This window comes from Bufo gargarizans, chromosome 1 (genome assembly GCF_014858855.1).
Source record: "Bufo gargarizans isolate SCDJY-AF-19 chromosome 1, ASM1485885v1, whole genome shotgun sequence".
Taxonomy (NCBI): Eukaryota; Metazoa; Chordata; class Amphibia; order Anura; family Bufonidae; genus Bufo; species Bufo gargarizans.
This window is the reverse complement of record NC_058080.1, coordinates 145,400,487-145,424,358: the sequence shown is the minus strand read 5'-3', so window position 1 is coordinate 145,424,358 and position 23,872 is coordinate 145,400,487. Positions and strand designations below refer to the sequence as shown.

Here is a 23,872-nt window from a genome sequence, read left to right as displayed (position 1 = left end):
TTTTAAAAGGGGTGTGTAGACTTTTTATATCCACTGTAAATAAGGCCTTTTTACACTGTTCATGATCCACTAAGATAATGTTCATAGGATTGTTTGCTCTTGATAATTTACCTGTGTAGGGACAGACTGGGGCTCAAAGTCACTCCTGGCATTTTAAAACACACAGGTACACTTGCTGTGTGGTGAATGTAAAATCTGTTTGTGCACCCCCATCTTACCTTTCCTCCTCCCTGCCCCAGTGCTAATGGCATATTTGGATGGACAATTATATTCAGCACTACCAAATATACAGGAGATATCCAGTGATGTCTCCTCTAATGTAGATGATCTCTTTCCTCATCTTCTCTGTTAGGAGCAGACCGCCATGATGACATCTTTCAGCTCTGTCTCGTCTCTGCAGAATTTGCAAACAGACATCTTAGATTCCTCACTTTTACATCATTCTCCCTCCTGGTTACCCAACAGTGTTATCCTGCTGCCACCCTTAATAATGTGCCCGTTGTGCTCCCCAATGCTCCCAAATACTATATTAATTAAATAAAAGTACGATACAGATAGCTCCCCCCATACTAAAAGTCCCACCAATTATAACTCTATCCCAGAGTCTCGTCATTACTAATAGTGCCCTCTACAGTAGTAATGCTCCCTGAGAGTACCCCTGTTAAAGGTAGTGGCCTCTATATTGTGCCCAATAATAAAAATGACCCCGCAGTACCACCAGAATTGGCCCCATAGTGCCCTCAGTAGTGATAAAGCTTCTTAAGGTGCCCCCAGTAGTAATAAGGCCCCTCTATAGTGCCCCCAATAGTAATACATATCCTCTATAGTGCTTCAGTAGTTATAGTGTCCCCTTTAGCTCACCCAGTAGTTATAGTGTCCCCCTTTAGCTCACCCAGTAGTTATAGTGTCCCCCTTTAGCTCACCCAGTAGTTATAGTGTCCCCCTTTAGCTCACCCAGTAGTTATAGTGTCCCCCTTTAGCTCACCCAGTAGTTATAGTGTCCCCCTTTAGCTCACCCAGTAGTTATAGTGTCCCCCTTTAGCTCACCCAGTAGTTATAGTGTCCCCCTTTAGCTCACCCAGTAGTTATAGTGTCTCCCTTTAGCTCACCCAGTAGTTATAGTCAGGGCCGGCCTTTGGGGTGTGCGGGCTGTGCGGCCGCACAGGGCGCCATAGCAACAGGGGCGCCGGGCGGCCGACAGTCTGCCGCAAACTAAGTATACTTATTACTATTTTGTTGCGGCCGCCGGCTAACTAACAGCGCTGAAAGCGCACGGACTATTGGAAATAGTGAGGAGGGGGCGGGGCCCGCGGCCGCTCTGAGCTTAGGGTTGCCATCCGTCCGGGATTGTAATCCTGTGCCCTGCTGTCACTCACTGCAGCGCCGGCAGCCGGGTGATCAGCTGAGCGCAGCGCTCCAGTCCCGAGCCTCCCCGAGCCGAGTCCCTCCTCTCCCTGCTCCCTCCCTCCTCTATCTACACTACAGTGATGCGTGCCGTGCCCCCAGGCAGCGCAGCGGCTCACTCACTGTTCAATCAGTCAGTCTCCCTCCTCCTCGCTCCTCCCCTGCCTGCGGCTGCCTCCCAGTGACCCTGCCTCCTTCTCTCTGATAAGGAAGTCAGGTGACGGTCCACAGTCAGGAAGTGACATCAGAGAGAGAGGCAGGGAGCTCCTTCACCCGTGGGAGAATTAAAATCATTCCTCTTCACTTCTCTCCAGTCCAGCTCCTCCAGCAGCAGCCAGGCAGCCTGCCCAAGTAGTGCCCTGTGCCCAGCCCAGTGCCCACTATTGTGCCCTGCCTGCAGGCTGCAGTGCAGCAGCAGTGGTTTTTCAACCTGACCGACTAAGACAGTCCTGAGTCCTGAACTGAACTCTGAGAGTCCTGACACCTGTTGTCCTGGATAGTCACTTACTTACTTCTAAAAAGGTATAAATATAAAACATTTGAAGTGTAATGTAACAGTGTTTAAACAGGATTCTGAAATCTGTCAATCATCAGAAAAAACGTTATGTAGCTGACTGACATGAGCGATGGGCTGATGTCAGCAGTACATAACAGAGTGTTTTATAACTCCCTGCCTGCCGCTGCCGCCGTTCTATTAAAAAAAAGACTTATAATATGCTAATGAGCCTCTAGGTGCTATGAGGGCGTTGCTGCAGCACCTAGAGGCTCCGTCTATTCAGCCTTTGGCAGTGGCACGCCCATGTCCAGTTGATTGACGTCCGAGTTCTTCTCTTCGTCCCGTAAATCCCACGCCTGCGCCGTCCCGTTTAGTATTCGGCGCAGGCGCGGGATTTATGGGATGAAGAGGAGAACTCAGACGTCAATCAACTGGACATGGGCGTGCCACTGCCAAAGGGTGAATAGACAGAGCCTCTAGGTGCTGCAGGAACGCCCTCATAGCACCTAGAGGCTCATTAGCATATTATAAGTCGGCAGGGAGTTATGTACTGCTGACATCAGCCCATCGCTAATGTCAGTCAGCTACATAACGTAACGTTTTTTTCTGATGACAGAAACCCTTTAATAAAAAGTATTAATTGATTGGACAACAACTATCAATAAAATGGATTTTGCACTAACATGAAATTTGGATGTCTGTATTGGACGATATGTATTATTGCACATATAAGATGCCCCCCACAAAACATGTCACTGGTTACCTGTGGCATTTCTTTATGGGGGCATATTTTAGGTGCAATACTAACAAGTGCCTTGCCCTGCACTCGCTCAGCTGTGCTCGCATACATATCGTGCCCTGTGTCCACTGTCCTGTGACCACTCTGCTAAAGCCTGGCATAGCCCAGCTATGCCCTGCTTTACCAAAGCAGACAGGCAGGAACTGTGATGTGATCATATTTATTGTATGTATGTGTGTGTGTGTCCGTCCCTGTGTGTGTGACTGTCCGTTCCTGTGTGTGTGACTGTCCGTCCCTGTGTGTGTGTGTGTCCGTCCCTGTGTGTGTGTGGCTGTCCGTCCCTGTGTGTGTGTCTCTCCCTGGGTGTATCACCATGCCCACAGTGTTCCTATGTCTTGACGCAGCTGCATCAGAAGTTCAGAATGTTCTGTGCGGAGCAAGAAGAAGATGGAAGAGTAGGCAGCGCCAGCATGGAGTCCGTGCGATAGACACAGGGAGGCACACTAAGGACGAAGGTAACACTTCCACATGATCTACACTAGTGTTATCTGTGGTTTTACATAGGACTGCAGGTAACACTACCACATTAGCAGCACTAGTGTTATCTGTGGTTTTACATAGGACCAGAGGTAACACTACTACATTTACGGAAATCAGAGAGCCATCACTGTGTTATCTGTATTCAGAGAGCTATGTGGTGTTATTTGTGGTGTTACATAGGACTGCAGATAAAACTTTAATGGTATATCCACAGGAGTCCCATAGATTCAGATACCGTATCGTGTAGCAGCATTATGGGTCCCAAAAAACCAGGGGTAAGGGGGGGGGGCGCCACAAGGTTAGCTTGCACAGGGCGCCTGAACACCTAAGGCCGGCCCTGGTTATAGTGTTCCCCTGTAGTGTCGCCAGTAGTTATACTACCACTGCTGTATTGCCCCAAAAGTGACAGAAAAAGAAAGTGAAAATTTATCATTTGCAGTGTCTGTCTTCGGTTTGTGCAGATACGCCTAATTTGTGAAATGGCGCACAGTAATAGTGAGTTTGGCACAAGTGTAATGTGGTGTAGCAACTGTGAGTGAAAGTTCCCTGCGGTTTGCCTGGTGCAGAGATGCAACTTGTTGTCGCACATCATAAATGAGACCCTTGGTGTCTGACATGTGATGGATCCGGTCATTTTGATTTTACTTCTCCTTTGATAGAATTGAAAACTGGAAATGACAATAGAGCTATGAACAGAGCCTTTAGAGTTCATGGTTAACACAGACAGATCTATGCTACTCTCTTACTCAATAGTTACCAGTGGTAGGAGAATTGCACAATGTCATCTCTAGGTCCCAGTGGAAATATCCATACAAATCACTTTGTGAACTGGAAGAAATAGTTATTAAAGGGGTTGTCCAAGTTATATTTATTGATGACCTATCCTCAGGATAGGTCATCAACATCAGATCGGCGGGGCTCTGACACCCGGCACCCCCGCCGATCAGCTGTTTGAAGAGGAGGCATGCGCCGTGCCAGCGCTGCCTCTTCTTCACTGTTTACCTTCTCGCCGTTGCATCTGCAGTGGTGAGCAGGTATAATTACACCCAAGCAGATGCAACGGCGAGAAGGTAAACAGTGAAGAAGAGGCAGCGCTGGCACGGCGCATGCCTCCTCTTCAAACAGCTGATCGGCGGGGGTGCCGGGTGTCTGATATTGATGACCTATCCTGAGGATAACTTGGACAACCCCTTTAACCAAGATCCTTGATCTTCGGCAACAAAGCTCCAAAAAGATACATGGTATCTGGGTCTGCCATGTCAACAGCATTCCCCAACTGTAAAGGTTTATAGACATATAAAAGACTAGTGAGGTGGAAAATAATACTAGTTCTTCGTTCAACATGAAGTAGAGGCTTTTAGAATAAGTTTTCATAAAATAAAAAATAAATAATAAAAGAAGAGTTACTATATTCACTTAAATATATACCATGTACTAAACCATTGTAACTAGTGTTGAGCTTATCGAAGTGGACTTCGTGCTTCGTGGTAACAAATTGCTTTTCCCTCAATGCTGTCAAAAAATAAAATAAAAAATCATACTTATTTTATCCATTTGAGCGCGAAGAGACGGCCGCCGCCATTTTGATTGAAGATCCCACGCGAAATCCCATGCACGGTGATGTGTGATGATCGCACTGGATCTTCAATTAAAATGGCGGCGGCCGACACTTTGTGACTAACCCTGGGTTCACACCTAAGCGTTCCTCAAACGCGCGTTTTTGTCGCGCGTTTTTATGCGCGTTTTTTGTAATAGTAAACGCGCGTTTGACGCGCGTTTGTGTCATTGACTGCAGTGTCCTATGGCCACAAACGCGCGTCAAAATGCCCCAAAGAAGCTCAAGTACTTGTTTGAGCGTCGAGCGTTTTACAGCGCGTTCGTACGCGCTGTAAAACGCCCAGGTGTGAACCCTTCCCATAGGGAAGCATTGGTTTTCATGTCTTAAGCGTTTTACAGCGCGTTTGAACGCGCTGTAAAACGCTCAGGTGTGAACCCAGGGTTAATGTATGAGGTAAGTATGATTTTATTTTATTTATTTTATTTTACATTGTAATATTAATGTCAGATACCGCGATCAGCTAAGAAAGCGGCATCTGAGGGGTAGAATGACATGGAGTGGCACAATCGCCGTTCCCTCACATTGCACCCACTACTTACATATAAATGTGCCTCGTGACAAAGTAATTTGCCACAAAGCAAATTTTTTAAAGAAATTTGGCGAAGCAGCCGAATCAAATTTTCCACTACTTCGCTCATCACTAATTGTTACACTGTGTATAAAAGTTCTGTAGTGGTCACCAGAATTGGTTCTTCTACATTGTACAGTACTTCTTTCATAACAATACCATAAAGCAATGCTTTCTCCATCTTTTATTTGTTGGCAAAAAATATTTACGATTTAAAATTTCTTCTTTTCAACATTCTGCTCTCTGCTCCATTGCATTGACCACATTTCCATTTATTTTTAGCTAGCATTGAAGCTCAGCAATGCAAAATATTGTGACTGATTAAAGGGGTTCTCCGGGAATTAAGAAAATGAAAATACTTAAATATTACTTTATTCTAAATATATTACCAAATAAATTTTATTAGTTATAATGGCTCATTTTGTCTGGGGAGCAATCATTAGGAGAAATAAAATGCCCACCATCTATCTTATTATTACACACAAAGCCTGTCCTAACCACACAGGAGGACAAGACATCCTCCTCTCTGCTTGTCAGGGATTATAATCCTGAATACAGCTGATCTTCAGCTAAATCTCTGTAGGAATGAAGCTCATAAGGAGACATGAAGTACAGAGAGGATGGACAAGGCAGACTGTGGTAATGGAGACTGCATACAAGAGCTCATTATCCTCATCCCCACCCTCCTCTCTGAACTTCATGTCTCCTCATGAACTCCATTCCTATAGAGATTCAGATGAAGATGCTATCATCTGTATTCAGGACCATAATCCCTGACAAGCAGAGCAGAGAGGAGGATGAGGCAACTATTTAGCTCAGTGTTGTGAAGTAGCTTGTAGTAGACAGGTTTTGTGTGCACTGTTATTTCTCCTAATGATTGCTCCCTAGACAAAATGAGCCATTATAACTAATAAAAGGTATTTTGGAATATATTTATAGTCAAGTAATATTTAAGTATTTTCCTTTTCTTAATTCCCGGAGAACCCCTTTGAGATTAACCTTGGCTTAGCCTTGAAGAGTCCGACCTTGGAGTTCATATTGTGACTCCGCTGCGGCGTATTTCTCTAATTAGCTGCAGTGTGAGATATTAGATTTATAATACATTTTGTAGATAAATAGATGTCTGTGCAATTTACAAAGCAACTGTATACTGAATAGAAAGGGTGCCCCTGTTATAGTGATAGTGTGTGACATGGACGTAGCACTCAGCCGTCAGCAGGGACTGTATGGATGAAGGGCAAGAAGGAGGAATTTTTATTGATTGTTCTATGGGTTTTCTGAGACCCCAAAAGTTTTTATCGGGGTCTAAAAGTATTTTTTAAAAACAATCCCTCATTGCTTCGGTGGTCTCAGTGGTCTTTAGTTCCAAAACAATGTGCCACTAATTATTCCATATAAGGCTTCTACAGACTAACGCTGCCGTGATCACATGTCCAACTGTCCTAGGTGACTACTGAGGCTAGTGATTGATTGCAGCGATCATCTGGAGTAGTCGGTACCATTATTACTGCAGCATTGGAAACAAAGACTTCCAGGACGACTGGAGCAGCTGATTGAGAAGGTGAGTTAGGCTGAGTTCACACGGGCGAGATTTCCGCGCGGGTGCAATGCGGTAGGTGAACGTATTGCACCCGCACTGAATCCGGCACCATTCATTTCTATGGGGCTGTGCACATGAGCGATTTTTTTCACGCATCACTTCTGCAATGCTTTAAAATCGCAGCATGCTCTATATTCTGCGTTTGTAACGCAGGACAGGCCCCATAGAAATGAATGGGGCTGAGTGAAAATCGCAAGCATCCGCAAGCAAGTGCGGATGCGGTGCGATTTTCACTCATGGTTGCTAGGTGACAGTCTATTCACTGTATTATTTTCTCTTATAACATGGTTATAAGGGAAAATAATAGCATTCTGAATACAGAATGCTTAGTACAAGGGCAATTGAGGGTTAAAAAAATAAAAAATAAATTAACTCACCTTGTCCTCTTCATCGCGCAGTTCCCGGTCTCTTCTGATGAGCTGTCGGCTAAAGGACCTTTGGTGACGTCAGATCACATGCTCCAATCACATGGTACATCACCACGGTGATGTACCATGTGATTGGAGCATGTGATCTGACGTCACCAAAGGTCCTTTAGCCGACAGCTCATCTACCAGACCGGGAACTGCGCGATGAAGAGGACAAGGTGAGTTAATTTATTTTTTATTTTTTTAACCCTCAATTGCCCTTGTACTAAGCATTCTGTATTCAGAATGCTATTATTTTCCCTTATAACCATGTTATAAGGGAAAATAATACAATCTACACTACAACTAACCCAAACCTGAACTTCTGTGAAGAAGTTCGGGTCTGGGTACCACAGTCGGTTTTTTATCACGCGAGTGCAAAACACATTGCACCCGCGTGATAAACACTGAACATCGGAACGCAATCGCAGTCAAAACTGACTGCAATTGCGTACCCAATCGCGCGGGTTTGCCGCAATACACCGGGACGCATCCGGACCTAATCCGGACACGCCCGTGTGAACCCAGCCTTAGGCTGAGTTCACACGAGCGTGACAGATTTGGTCCGGATGCGTTCAGGGTGCGTTCAGTTAAACTCGCACCATTTTGCAAGCAAGTTCAGTCAGTTTTGGCTGCAATTGCGTTTAGTTGTTCAGTTTTTTCCGCGCGGGTGCAATGCGTTTTGATGCGTTTTTCACGCGCGTGATAAAAAACTGAAGGTTTACAAACAACATCTCCTAGCAACCATCAGTGAAAAACGCATCGCACCCGCACTTGCTTGCAGATGCAATGCGTTATTAACGCAGCCCCATTGACTTCTATGGAGCCAGGGCTGCGTGAAAAACGCAGAATATAGAGCATGCTGCGATTTTAAAGCATTGCAGAACTGATGCATGAAAAAAAACGCTCATGTACACAGCCCCATTGAAATGAATGGGTCAGGATTCAGTGCAGGTGCAATGCGTTCACCTACTGCATTGCACCCGCGCGGAAATCTCGCCCGTGTGAACTCAGCCTTATGGCTGTATTACTCTGGGTGATTTTTCGGCTGATAATCACCAACAAACGATTGCACGAGCGCCCATTAGTGATCATCTTGCAGTGTAATACTGCTGCCTATTACCCAATAAACGCTCATTTATCAGGCAATTCTGATTTTTAAGCATACTAAAAAATCAGCTCTTGCCAGCGGCAGACCCTGCTGTCCAATAGCAATCTGCCGCCGGCAAATCACTAGACAGTATGGGGACAAGTAATGGCATAGAGAAGGTGGGTTAAATAAAAAATAAAAACGCATAACACTATAAGGTAATGCCAGGTAATACTATCTATACCCCATGTTCCCATTGGTGAATACAAGATTTATTATCATAATGCTGCAGCTTTACACATCACATATCTGACTGATGCAATTGTAGTTTGTGAGTTTGTCTGTGATCTTCCTAAGTTATTTGGTCAGACAAGCATATGACCAATGCATGTATCCTCTGTTATTAATAGACTATGGCAAAATAGATGACTGTTGGCTGGGGAGTCAGTGTCACATGTTCTTCATCCAATATAAAAGCTCTTTTAGAACTTTAGTACATAAAATATTTATAGTCTAGTCATGTGCAGAGAGCTGCCATTAAAGGGACAATAAGGGTCTTTCTGAACTGACAGGGGACTTTTTTTTATAGGGACACAGTTTCATTGGCAACAGCAATTAATTTAACAGCAACTTTTCAGATCCTAACGCTCCACTATTTTAAGCCAGATGGGTATTTATGACTCCAAAAACACTGATACTCTGTTCCAGGAAATGGTCATGGTAAATGAACTGTAAGTGCCCGTTTCATTTAGTCATTTTTGTTTAGCGCTCCAATATTTTGCTAAAGTTTAGGCCCCCCTGTCAAAAAAAATGCTCTGTTTGTAGAAGTGATGGGCACAACCATTTTCTGCAGACCTTAAAGGGGTTTTCTGGAATTTTCATACAGATGGCCTATCCTCAAGATATGAGATTGGCAGGAGTCAGACTCCCGGCACTGCCACCAATAAGTTATACTAAGAGGCCGTACATAGGCCTCTTCTTAGACTATGTGACGTCACGTTCATTGGTCACCTGGTCAGGACACAGCTTACTCCTATTCAATTGAATGGGGTTGAGCTGCAATACCAAGCACAGTCGCTATCCAATGGGCGGCGCCGTGCATGGTAAGTTGCGAGGAGTCCGCTGCACTCACCAGAGCTCCAGTGAGCGCTACGGCTTCCTCAAACAGCTGATCAGCAGGAGTGCCAGGTGTCGGACCCCTGCCCATCTCATATTGATGACCTATCCTGAGGATAGCCTATCAATATCCAAATCACAGAAAACCCTTTAATGAACCATTACTATTGATTACAGAATGCACATACTGGGATTAAGTGTGGGTTTCCTCTTACAGAGGGCTTTTTACAAGAACAAAAATAATTCAATAAAGTGGGTATTGGAGCAAATACTGACCCTGCTCCACAGCTATCCAAGAGTTGAGTTCCTGGGGTGAGAAAAGCGCATTACAAATGGTCGCCGTTGCCTATTTGCTGCTTGCATCCAACGGACTGAAATGCTTCTGTTACTTTCCATTTCTACTGCACAGTTGTTGGAGACAGGCTCTCACATGCCTCTCACATCAGCGATAACCGAGGTGTAGAACAGCATTGATCAGTATCTCGTGTACTTGTACTGTTTGTTCAGTTAAAGGTCATAAGTGATCCTCACAAGTACATAAAACAGAACATGGTTCTAGAGGAAATGGGTCAGAGCTATCCTTCATGTCCTAGGATTTTGTCATCTTCTAATGAAAACGGTTTTCTTAGAGTGCTATTCAGTGTGACTGTAGCTAAGAAAATGTCAGATAATTACTCAAATAGCAGTTACCAAACAGAAAAGGAATTGATCCAGTAGCAAAAGTTATCAGAACCTTTAGAGAAAACAGGAGAAGTCAAGTTCCCAGAAGCAGTGGTGTAGTGTGGGTTGCCAGCACCCGGGGCAAGCCAAAAATTGTGCTGCCCTTCCCCCTCAGCCTGTGGGCACGCCCCTTTTAACAGATAATGTAGTAGATCACTTGCAGTCCTATGTAACACCACATATAACTCAGTGATAACTCTCTAAGTACAGATAACGTAGTAGATGTTACCTGCAGTCCTATGTAACACCACAGATAACAGTAATAACTCTCCGTGTACAGATAATGTAGTAGATTTACCTGCAGTCCTATGTAACACCACAGATAACACAGTGATAACTCTTTGAGTACAGATAATGTAGTAGATGTCACCTGCAGTCCTATGTAACACCACAAATAACAGTAATAACTCTCTGAGTACAGCTACTGTAGTAGATGTCACCTGCAGTCCTGTGTAACACCTCAGATAACACAGTGATAACTCTCTGAGTACAGCTACTGTAGTAGATGTCACCTACAGTCCTATGTAACACAGTTCCTCACTTTACTATCATCCTTTCCTTCCTGGTGTCTGAACAACTCATCCTGCTGCCCCCCAATATTGTGCTAGAGCCATACAGATAGTCCCCCATTCCCCATAATATTATCCCCCTGTATATTATAATGCCCCCCTCTGTATTAGTATTATTATCAATATAATGCCCCCCTCTTTATTATTAATGTATTGGCCCCCCTCTTTATTATTATTATTATATAATGGCCACTCCACTCTTATTAGTATGATGTCCTCGGTGGTCCTCCTCTTTCTGCTCCTCCCCCACCCCCATAGTGCCCCCAGTACCTCTGCAATTAGGGTAGGGTACATAAAAAAATAATAATACTTACCTCTCTCCATCACAGCTTGTGGCTTCCCGGTGCAGGTGGTCACGAACGCCTCACTGTGCCTTCCCACACTGCGTCATTGCGTCATCTAGCGAGATCCGACGCAGGAGGTCACTGTGAGGTAATCGTGACCGACTCCTGCGTCGCTCTACTGACTTATAGGCGTCAGGCCTAGTGACCTAAAGCCTATGAGGCATAACGAAGAGGACGGGAGCCATATGGCCCTCATTGAAATTCCTGCTGCCTGGCGCCCCCTTCAATTTGGCGCCCGGGGCAGAACTTGCTCTATCTTTTTGCGGAGCGGAAGGATCGCGGACCCATTCAAGTGAAAGGGTCTGCGATCCCCATGCGCCTGCCCCACGGACGGTGCCCGTGCATTGGGTCCACAGCATTGCGGTCCACAACACGGGCACGGCCTTCACACGTTCGTGCGAACGAGCCCTTATTCTGGTTTTAAAAACTGCAACCAAAAACCTGAACCTGTGGCCATATCCATAAAGCCTCATGCACAGGACCATATAATTGATCCATGTCCGTGTTTGGTAGATGGCACACGGACACATTTATTTATTTCTATGTATCCGCAAAAAGAAATGATATTTTGTGTGCTGTCTCCACCTGTGCAGCCAGACCACAAACCATGGAACCTATTTGTGTCCATTTTGGGGACAAGAATAGGCTTTTTTACAGTGGGTCCTGTAAAAATTGCAGGATGCACACGGACCGCATCCATATTTTGAGGATCTGCGATTTACGGACTGCAAAACGGATACGGCCGTGTGCAGGAGGCCTTAGGGTACAGCCCCACAGTCAGGTTTCCTGGTGCAGTTTTGCAAGCAAAAATCAAGAGTGGATCATAAAAGAAGAGAAAGTGTAAGGCTACTATTACACTTGTGTCGTTGTTTTCTGGTATTGAGATCCGGCAGAGGATCTCAGTATCGGGGAAAAAAACGTTTCCGTTTAGTCCTCATGCATTCTGAATGGAAAGAGATCCGTTCAGGAGGCATCAGGATGTGTTCCGTTCCATCCGTATTCCATTTTGTGACTGGACACAAAACCCTTGTATATGTATTTAGTGACGGATTTGTTTTTTTTTCTGTTTTAATTTCACACAACCGCATCCTAATGTAACAGATGCATCCTGATGTACAAAATCAAAACGGATCCGTTTCATTCCGGAATTAAGATCCTCTGCCGGATCCCAATACCGTAATTAACAATGCAAGTCTGAAAGTAGTCTTAAAGGGGTTGTTCAGCCATTAAAAAGGTTATCCAAAGTCTAACACATGCCCCCCAATGCCCGGACCTCTCATATAGATTATACTTACCCCGGCACCTGCATCACTCCTAATCTCTCCACGGCCGCTGCTGCATCTCCCCGTCTTATAGATCAAAACATCTGGCGACGGGGCGGTGGGGCGGGGTAGTGGTCAGCCAATAGAAGGCCGCCTCCCTAGTGTCACCTTTGATCCTAGGGAGCCCGTCCCTGTCGCCAGATGTCTTTTATTTAAAATAACACAATGCCAGGTGGAGGCTTCTGCCCAGCAGTGTGTTCTGTGATGTCACCGGCTCTGATGGGTGGGTTTCAGCACTGCCCTTGCCGTTTTACAGGCTAGGGCAGCGCTAAAGCCTGCCCATCAGTGCCGGTGATGTCACCGGGCTCCCTGGTGGGCGGAAGCCTCCGCCTGGCAGTCCTATGGAGAGTCCAGTGCGTCACCAGAACTCCAGAAAATGCCTTTGCCCTGCACAATTTAGCGCAGGGCAAAGTAGAGCACTGGAGCATGAACTGCTCCGATGCTCAAGTCAGGGGGGCTGCCGGGGTGAAAATGGGGATATGTCCGGGTTCAGCTCTGACCCCGGACAACCCCTTTAATATTTAAAACCTATCGTCAGGATAGGCTATCAATATCTAATCATCCAACATGGCCGTCTCCTCACAGCTGATTGGCAGGGGTGTCGGACCCCCGCTGATAAGATATTGTTGACCTATTCTAACGATAGGTCATCAATATTAACGACTGCAAAAACTCTTTAAGGACAAATATGACTTCTCTTTTTTGAATCCACTCCTGGATCTGGCTTCCAAAACTGCATCAGGAAACCTGATGGGCCGTACCGTAAGGCACTGTATTATAGCTCTGTAGGCTCTGAAGCGTCCATGTGGCCTAATTGTGGCATGCTTATGCAATGTCGGACTGGGTGCCTAGGGCCCACCAGTAAAATTTATTTTGGGGCCCACCGTACGGATATATTCAGATATTACCTGCTCACACATCAGCAAGATGCTACCAGATGATTGAATATGGGGGTCCCTGCAACAACTTTGAGAAGGTAGGTCCTGGGGACGATGCTGGTAGCTTCCCTTTGTACCTAGAAGTCATCTCAGCTCTGATCGTGTCTATAATAATACACTGGGGAGTTTCTTTAATAATCTATCAAGTTTTTTCTATGAACATCGGCTGGTGGAGGTGCCGTACATTGAATATATGTATGTGGTGCAGTAAGTCTACTGTGTTATGTGCCACTTGTGCAGGAGACTAGGGGCCCACCTTGCTCAGGGGCCCACCGGGGGATTCCTCTGTACCCTTGTGGGCCAGTCCAAGCCTGTGCTTATGGGTTATTAACAGAAAATAACTGGGATAATTGTCACAGTGCAGCCGCCAAATGTAAAATGTATAGATATATATACAGATATAGGGCTCATGCACACGACCGTATGTATTTTACGGTCTGCAAAAAACGGATTGGAAAAAATACGAATGATGTCCGTGTGCATTTTGTATTTTGCGGGAACGGAACAGCTGGCCCCTAATAGAACAGTCCTATCCTTGTCCGTAATATGGACAATAATAGGACATGTTCTATTTTTTTGCGGAACAGAAATACGGACATACGGAAACGGAATGCACACGGAATAAAGTTTTTTTTTTTTTTTTAACCCATTGAAATGAATGGTTCCGCGTACTGTCCACACCAAAAAAACGGAACGGACACGAAAAGAAAATACATTCATGGGCATGAGCCCATATACGCAGGAAGATGAGGAACCAAAGTAAGAATAGCTCCAGGTCTGTAAATCTTTACAAACCCAAGTATAAGATGCAGCCACGTCTCTGCTGAGAGGAAGACAACCTGTGGCTTTCATCTGACTATGAATAGAGGGTTCTGTGACTCATACCAGTGAGGTGGCCTGTAGGTGGCGCTGGTCATACAGCCACACATGGTAGGAGGCAGGGGAGGGCTGGGTAACCCGCCTAGAGCTGCTGGGAGAGGCTGGATCTGAGCCTCCAGAGCAGGATGTGTGAGGAGCTCTATGGGTTATTGCTTAGGAACCTCAGGCTGCACGTCCAGAGAGGAGGACTGAGACCATCTCACCACTTCATCATGGCTTCTGTGTGTGGGGGGCAAACCCTTTGGATTACACCCCTATTCTAACCTGTGCCTTCTTCTGGATACTTTACTTCTTGGAGCAAATGATCCCTTGTTTTTATTGATCTGCAATGACTGTGACATCCCCAGCTAGGGAAGTCTCTACTGGAGCTTTGTAGGTACCAGCACTGGATCCACTTATGTGTAAGGAGAAGCTGGACATAATGATCCTCACACGTAAGATTGCATTATATTCTTCTTCTGATGATGTTGTATCTGTCCTATGTGGCTGCTCTGGTCCCCAGCGTGGGAATCCCTGGGTGGAGTGAGCTCCTGAGGCTGGAGGGGCAGCACTTCATTAAGAAAGCTGCTGGAAACTGGAGCAGCAGGTATATAGATTATACTCCATGCTATAAGGGGGAGGCCAGGGGACCTTCTGACGCTTTTTAATTATTTTCTGTGATCTAAGCTATGGGCAGGATGGGGGTTGTGTGGGGGCCCTGGATGCTGCACGTACTACTCTGAGCCAGCAAGCCCCCAGCCAATGGATTTAATAAGATATTGCTGCTGCTAATCCCTGTAGTCTGAGCTTTCTTTAAGGGAAATGTCTACTTCATAATATTTATTCACAGAAGGAAAATATTTACACAAAATACCAAACTAAAATCACATCTAACAATAAAGTAAACCAAAAAAATAACAAAAATAATAATGAACATACACTCATTGTAATAAAATCTAATAATTGTACACATGTGTGTATAGATTATATATATATATATATATATATATATATATATATAATCAGCCTAATACCGCCAGCTTGTTGCATCTATATTAAGAAAAATACTTGTCAAATTCCATTACATTTTAAAATAGTTATCTATTTAGCTATCTATCTAAATAAGATATATAGATTTTTGTTCATGTTTATTTTTTTTATTTTAATCATAATTGTGATGTGATAATTTCTGTTAAAAAAAAAAAAATTATATCTGGCTATTTTCTCAGGGTGTCCAATTACATTAGCATTGCTCTTCATTCCTAATGGAAATCCCTGACAACTATGGGCAAGTACTGTCCTTCACAACTCATTAAATTGTCCAATGCACTGGTTGTCCCAACTGTATAGTTATAAACTAAGACCAGTAAATAGTACATGACTGATATTGTCTGATATTTTTCGGTAAGAATCTTAATGATTGCCATGATGTGATGATATGGCTCCTTTTTGGTTGTGCCCTATGATGGTATTGGTTGTGTCCATAAAGTTACGTTTATAGTCAGGATAACTTATCCAAGGTTGCCCGCAAAATCCAGAAGGTGCTTTCAGCTTAGCACATATATGGAATGTGCGTACTTATAGGAACTGCATAATTTGAAAGGTGTAAGCGCTCTTACTTCTATGTGAGTATGTATTACTTCAAATCAGAGACTTAAGAAATCACTTTGAAGTTCTCAATAATTAGTCTGCTGCCTTTTAGAAAGCAAATGACCCCCTCCTGTTTGTGCTGCCCCTGATGTCATAGATTTGCCTTTTGATCCCTCCCTAAAAGCAACACCTCCTGCTGGTAGTAAAAACCCCATATATATCTTGGGCAAATAGAAAACAAATTTTCCAGGGTGCCATGCTTGTTACTCTACCTACAAGTAAAACATATGGTTCTGCTGGTGCTAAAGTATGTGAGGCTAGCACAGGGCTCTTTCTCTACTCATGCCTAATGAGATGCTAGGGGCACAATCTGATGTTCTCCTTCTTTAATCCTTGTAATACACTTTATAGAAGTAACTATACTCAATAGGTTATATTAGTAACAAAATTTTTGCTCCAGTTGAGGGTTTTAAAGTGACAACCCTATATGTCTTGAAATGAGGGAATCGGTTTCCTAGTTTTCATTTCAGAGGAGGAGAACATCTTCAAGTTTTACTAAGTTTAATTTCTTGACTCATTTTCTGATGAAACCACCCAAATGATATATCTTCGATTGATCTAACTGGTACCCTTAAAGTGACCTCCCACCACCATTTCTAATACAACTTTAACTTGAAAGTAGGAAAAAGTTCACGTAGACCTAGCCGGCAGTGAGTGTGGTGATACTTTGTGGTGGGCCTACAATAAAACCCAATCAAAGGACAACTAGCGTACAATGGAGATCCTGGAAATGTGAATGAATACTGACAATTCCATTAGTCTGTACTGGACATCGATTTAGCTTTTAGAGTGTAAGCTTTGAGTCCAATTAGGTCTCTTTGACAGGGAGTTGCTATGGTCTTGGGCGTAGGAGACCACATACCAAGTTCTTGGTTCATTTGTTTCAGGGAAAAGTTATTTACTCTGAAAACAAACTGAAATTGATTCAGAGTGGCAGCTAATTTGCTGAGCTGTGCAGGGTTTATCCCCTTTGGGGTGGTTTTTTGATACTTATTGTGGTCATTTTATTTGCTAAGCCTCTTATTCACAGCAGAGAGTAGTGAAGTGCAGCATGTCAGATCATTTCTGTGTGCTTCATCTGAAAAATAATACCGGAACAGATTGTAGAACTACCTCAGAGTATAAATCTGTCAGCAGCCTGGGAAGGGTGATATAATTCAGCATCCATCTGGCCCACAGGCTATTGCTGGTCTACAGCATGGCTAATTGGTGTTAGGTGATGTCTATAACCTACCAACTTAGTTCTGCCATGCTGTCTTTCCGATCATAGCAGATGGTGGCAGTCCCTTTCATATCACCTGACCATCTTCTGTGTAGATTTCCTTGACAGATCCAGCATGAAAAGAATGTATGGAGAAGGTTTAGCAGATGTGTTCGCATCACAGTAACATTCCTTTATTTGGATATTTAACACTTGTTGGAAATGCACTTTTATCACCAACTTTAGTAGAGTTTATGGTGCTTAATATTTGCTTTTTGGTGGATTTCTTGCTAAATAGTCTTCATGGCAATATGCTGAATGATATCAGCTTTCCCTACTGATTTGCGAGCTCGGTGTTGCTGGCACAGCTTGGCCACTAGAGGCGCTGTTGTAATAAGATTTTTTTTGTGATTTTGTTTTATCTTATGAATAAATAAGGGTTTTCATATTAATGCATGACTATAACCCATACATGAGACCATTTTCTTCTGACTCACTGTGTTTCTACCTGGTTTTGGATGCACTGAAATATGGCGTTTGTGTGGACTTTAGTGGTATAAAATGAAAATGAAAAAATGCAATGCCATGTGTAATTTATTTATTTATTTTACCTGCTCGGTTCATTTCTAACAAGAAACACAAGTAATCTTGCTCTAAAATGCATTTTTTTCCATGATTTATAGAAATACTTTCAGCTGTTTGTGCCCCACTAATAGCTGCTGTCTCCAGTGCTCCCATAGAAATGAATGGAGCAGCGGCATGACTCTCTGACCAGCCGCTCCATCCATTTCAGGGGGCTCCACTGGGTTCGGGTCGCCATTCTCATCTTACCGCTGGAACCCCCACCAATCTGATAGCTATACACTAGCCTATGGATAGGGGATAACTTGTTATAACTGGAATACCCCTTTCAGTGTGCATATTCTTAGCTTCCCTGATTCCAACCACCAGATATTTCTTCTATTCTGATTTATTTACACGTCTTCTCTGATACATTACTTACTTTTAAAGGGTTATACCATTTCAGACATTGGTAGCATATCGCTTGGATATGAGACCAATGTCAGATGGGTTTGGGTCCCACCTATAAGACCTGCTCTTTTCTCCAGAATGGGGCCCCCAAAGCAAACAAGAGAGCACCACACATGCGCCTTGTGTTCTCCACTCACTTCTATGGGAGTTCTGAAAATGACCAAGCAAGTACACTCAATTATTTTCAGTACTCCCGTAGTGGTGTATGTTGAAGAGGCTATGCATGCACGGTGCACTTTCCTTCACCTTGAGGGCCTAGTTCTGGAGATAGGAGTAGGCCTTAGAGGTAGGACTCTCAACCATCTGATATTGGAGGCATATCCAAAGCAATATACTACCAATGTCTGAGGGGAGACAACTTCTGATACAAATAAAGCTTTCCTCTACAGTGTCATTCAGCCTATGTAAATGGGTTCTATCTTTCCATTTGGAAAGAGGAATAAGCCGCTACTAGATGCAGTGGCTTCTTTCGGTTTATTTGATTTTCCTCTAATGTGCATTGCCACCTTTATTAGGTCAGCTTTTCTTTCATTGTATGGACCAAGAGCTATACATTTACTGGTTATGACATGGCCACAGCAAATCAAATACCCTATCAGTCCATATCAAAGACCTGTAGTCACTCTTTGCGACCGTATGGCTTCCGATTCTTCCTTACCTGCGTATCCTCTGCTAATACTGCTTCAAGGGTAGAATAGGGTGAATATACTGTACTTGCATAATAAGAAATGCTTTGGTACATGCCTCCATTATTTTCTTGTACAGTCAATATATATATCCATGAGTAAGACAGACTGTGCTTCCAAAGGATCATGGAGGTACAGTATGGGCACAGCATATACAGTGATGGGCTTCGAAATACGTATCTATATAACACTGATCCAATACTACTGCTGTCTGCAGGGGAAATAACACTGGTGATCCCATAGGACCGCATGTGCCAATGTGGAGTGTCCACCTAGAGCCTTTAGTTCCATTCAGTCATTCCAGCGTGAATCGCCTGAAGTTTTTTTGCCGTTCTGTCTCAAGTGTGACGTTATTTTGAGCAAATTCCTGATATTAAATGTCCATCTACTATTGTGACTGGCGGCATACAGTTTCAGGGTGGTGTCTATTTTGGCTTGGAAACTAGGATTCTGCTTTGAACAGGATGATCAGCAGCGGTAAACAAGGGGTCTTGTACTTCTGTCCTCCCTAGTGACAGGAAGGAGGAAATGAGGCAATGCCGTTGGACTCCTAGAGGCTCCAGACAATGCCAGACCCACCCTGACGTGCAATGTATATGACAAAAAAGCATTCTAAACATAATAATACCTTCAGATGTTTCCTCTTCCTTTGCTTGCGTGAAAGACCATATTGGGGAGGCACAGTAATATATAAAACATTGTATTCCCGAAATTCAAAAAATATCCAGTATCAGTACTTATGCATTGCTTTGTTACTCAAGATACTTTGAAAGCATTTTTGTGTGCTGCAAATAGATCAGCCACTCCATCATGCCAAGGTTAAGCCTCATTCACACGTCCGTGCTCAAATCCGTGAAAAGGTGGTCAGTGATGCCTCCGTGAAGCTGCCCATGAAGGATCCGTGTGTGTCCGTTTTTTGCTGTCTGTGTGTCATCCATGTTTCATTGACACTGCACAGCTGAATTTTTTTTTAAAGCATCTCTTCCTAATGGCATCCATGTTGCATCCTTGGTTTTCACGGACCCATAGACTATAATGGGCGTGCTGAATCTGTGAACACGGACAAAATAGAGCATGCATCTGTGCTAAAAACACGCATCCAAGAACCGTGCTAAAACACTGATGTGTGAATACACACATTAAAATGAATGGGGAGGTGTGATGTCCCTGGGGAACACATACAGCACACGTCGGTGGAACACCGACGTGTGAATGAGGCTTTAAGGCTATTTGTTCCATTCTAGACATGCAGCTGTCTATCCATAGTATTCGTGCTACTGGCCCTTGACAGTACCAATTTCCAATGCCTACCTTGCATCACATGAAGGTGAAAGGAGGGCATTGTTGGCCAATGAATATTGCCCACTTCCCTTGTCAATAGCAGCCCAATCACCAGGTGAGATATGGATTCAGGTACCTATATCTGTGGATAAGCCATAAATGGCTAAATGCCCCCTATACACCCCTCCTGACTGTTTTCCAACATGTGATGTTGGGGGAGAGAAGGATCGGGCAAACTGAATTTTTTTCGTCCTCTCTTTTTTTCTGTCTTGGGAGGTGTCTGTCAGTGACTCTCGCCACATTGAAAGCACATACATGCTCAGCCGTACTGACTGCGCATGTGTTTGGGGGAGTCAGGGGAGAGAGCTGACAGCTGAACAGTTATTCATCTGACACCTTTTGAAGGGTATATGGGCACTTTAAGATGGGAATACCCTTTAAAGACAGGCGGCTCGTTCAGTACCTGATAGGCCACCAGGATTAGCATTCGTCTGTCTAGGAAAACACTGCATTCAGATTATCAGAAACACATATCAGTGAAGAAAACTGTTATTTGTCCACAGCCTTCACTCTGCTTTTCCTGGAACATCTTCTTTGTCTAAGTGCCTGTCGCATTATTTTATTTGGTGTAAACTACCGCTGTTGTGATAGCTAAAGCTTGTCATACCTGGTGTATATAGAATGATGACATTTGTAAAATCTTGTCGTCTGTTGTTGCTTCCTTGCTGAAAAGTGTCACCTGAATTCACCCTGACACAGCAGAAGAACTGAGAGATGTCCCACCTACTACAGTGTTGAGGCATTCCACATTGCAAACCCACCTTAAAAACATTTGTTAACATTTTAAGTTGTATTTAATATCATCGTCATAGAATCCCAAGGTGACAATTTAGAAAATTGTGATTTTCTGTAAATGAGCCTAAGGCTTCGTTCACAATTCCATATCTGTTTGACGTTCATGAAAAAATCAGTACGGGTTTCATTCGTGAAGATGTCAGTGTTTGGTATGTGTTTCTGTCTTTTGCCAAGAGCATCTCCTATAAATGGTCAGTAAAAAACAGACCAAACATGGAGACAAGGATGGGGGAGAGGGTGTTGGGAGAGATAGTTGTCAGCCAAACTAGCATTTAACCAACAGGTATTTCATGTACATGACAAGTCTTAAGGCTTCTTTACATGGGCAACCACATCAGGCAATTATCAGGAACGAGCCATCAATTCCCGATAATTGTCTGACCGTGAGCGGAGGCGAGTGCTGCATTTACTACTGTGATCACTCATCCCCATACAGATTCATTGTTTCTGAAAAGCAGATCTCTGTGTATACACAATCTACTGCCCAGAATGATGGTTTTAGTGTCCACATCCATGATGCTTTTTGTCGATGAATGAGGGTTTGCTCTTTCATCAGGTGATCAGTGGCGCCTCTACACAGAGCAATTATCAAAAACGAATAGTCCTAGAGAAGAGTGTTCTCTATAGTTCTCGCATCCAGTGGTGGCTTATCTTCCTGAGGAAAAAAAGATTGGGCATGCTGAAATCCAGCAACCCAAGAGTTGGGAAATCACAGAGAACTTGGCAAGTTGAGATGATATTCTGTACATGAAATGTGTATGGCCATATTAAGATATAAGACCGTTGGCAGTCTGTTGGCAAAATCTAATGTCTATGGTAATATTTCACCACTGTCCATGGACTGGACATGGGAAAATTATTATGATTAGTCATTAAAGGGGTTGTGCAAGTTATTTTTATTGATGGATAGGTCATCAGTAGCAGGGTGCCGGGTGTCGGATCTTTGCCGATATGATATTGATGACCTGTCCTGAGGATAGGTCATCGATAAAAATAACTTGCACAAAACTCTTTAAGATAAAGAAATATGCATTATTTTGTAAGTTCTTACGAGAGTAACTGAGATACTGTAGACTATGATTATACATTTTTTGCCTTTGTGGCCATTTTCTGTATCTTTCTAGAACATGGTATGGTATGTAGCTTTCCTCTGGCACGTTATTGGATATAATTTATGTACATTTTTCACCTTGCCGATATTTTCTAGTCTTAGCCATTCCTAACATAGTTCTCGCTTGTTCTTAAACATTGACAGACTGGGAGCTGGAGTGTAGTGTAAATAACCATGTGTGTGGTGCGCAGGATGTCAGGATTGTCTTTCTTATTGTTTATTATCTTTGACCACAAGGTTGACGAATATGGAAGAATTTTAAGGCTGTGAGATTTCCCTAGGACTAGCCCTTCTTACTTCTGCAGCAACCCACAACAAAAGTCTGCAAAGCAGAGACACAACGTGTTGTCTGTAGGTTATCTATGCCTATACAATTTTACAAGGCTGGGAATAGTCATTGAAACTAGTCCTAGTCCATCAAAACCTATGACTATCCTACATTTTCCAACATTCTGTAAAAATGTTGCAGAATTGTGAGTTCTAATCATGAGAAGCGCTCAACCACTCCCTATACGTGACCCTATTTTAGTCCAAATGATGCAACATAGTTTAATAAACGCTTCAATATACTTTTTATGGCTACATGATCAAACTAATCACTTTCACTGTAATAATATCAGGGCTTGGAAAATCCCAAAGACCTACAAGGTCCATAGAAATGTGTTGCTAGTCCCTAATTTTTCAGGCAGTTTTTTATTTATTTCAATGGGAGGTCTTATTGCTTGGCCACTGTCTCCTGGATTAGTCAAAGTTTTTTCAGGACCTGAAAGCCACACAAAAAATGTTCCCATTCTGCCTCACATTGGTTTCTGTGCTGCAGTTCTTATGGCATTTTTTTTCCAAGTGTGGACTAAAAATCTGTGTTGCGAGAAGAAAATGGATATGTTTATTTTTGGCGTTGTCTGAAAAAAGCTTCCTGTGAACATAATTCTACTAACTTCACCCCTGGTTTGTGTATTGTCATTAGCATACCTTTATAAGAATGGGAGCGCTGCTGAAATATAACATGAGATAGCTTGGGATCAAACTGTATGCAAATTTAATGTATATATTGGACTGCATTGTTCTTTCTTCTTCACAATTCATCAGTGAACGCACCAGCCGTTCAGCCCACTCTTTTATATCAAGCTTATTCGTTTAAGATGGTCCGACACCAGAAGACCACACCACCAGGAATCACGTATGCCCAAACTCCTGGCTCCTCTCAGTCTACACAGTCACTCCCCTCTAGCGGTGACCAGCACTGTGGTTGGGGGAGAGGGGGGAGAGGCTTTTAGAAATTGAATGGGAGGACCAGACCATGTGAGTGAATGAATGGCTCTGTTTATTTATCTCTTTCCTCTGTGACACTTATTGAAAACATTGATATCTGGGTCACCCATGAATGGCTTCCTGCCTTCACCAGCCCACAGAAGGCTTTATGATGAATGACACCACAGATAGCACAAACTTGAATTCATGTTGTGCATTTTGTTTAGTGTTTTTATATTAATATGATCATGTAAAAGTTAGACCTTTTGTTTCCTTTTCGTGATGTCTAGAGGCAGATCTGTCACTGAGGAGTGGTATTTTAGAACCCATGATGCCACTTATTTATTTTACTCACGTATACAGCGCTGACATATTTCAAGGCCCTTTACAGACATCATGATCACTGCTGTCTCCAGTGGGGCTCACAATCTACATTCCCTATCAGTATGTCTTTGAAGTGTGGGAGGAAACTAGAG

General features: G+C 43.5%; 1 protein-coding gene across 4 annotated transcripts in view; it reads left to right on the top strand.

Moving 5' to 3' along the window:
• Positions 1-23,872, top strand: part of DLC1 (DLC1 Rho GTPase activating protein) — a 566,720-nt gene that overhangs the window by 497,290 nt on the left and 45,558 nt on the right. The window contains exon 1 of one of the 4 annotated variants that reach the window (XM_044299505.1): positions 14,478-14,784. The exons of the other annotated variants lie outside the window; for them this stretch is intronic. Coding sequence (XP_044155440.1) covers positions 14,748-14,784 — 37 coding nt within the window. The 5' untranslated portion in view covers positions 14,478-14,747. Of the gene's footprint in view, positions 1-14,477; positions 14,785-23,872 lie in introns of those variants that run through there. 4 annotated transcript variants of the gene reach the window in all.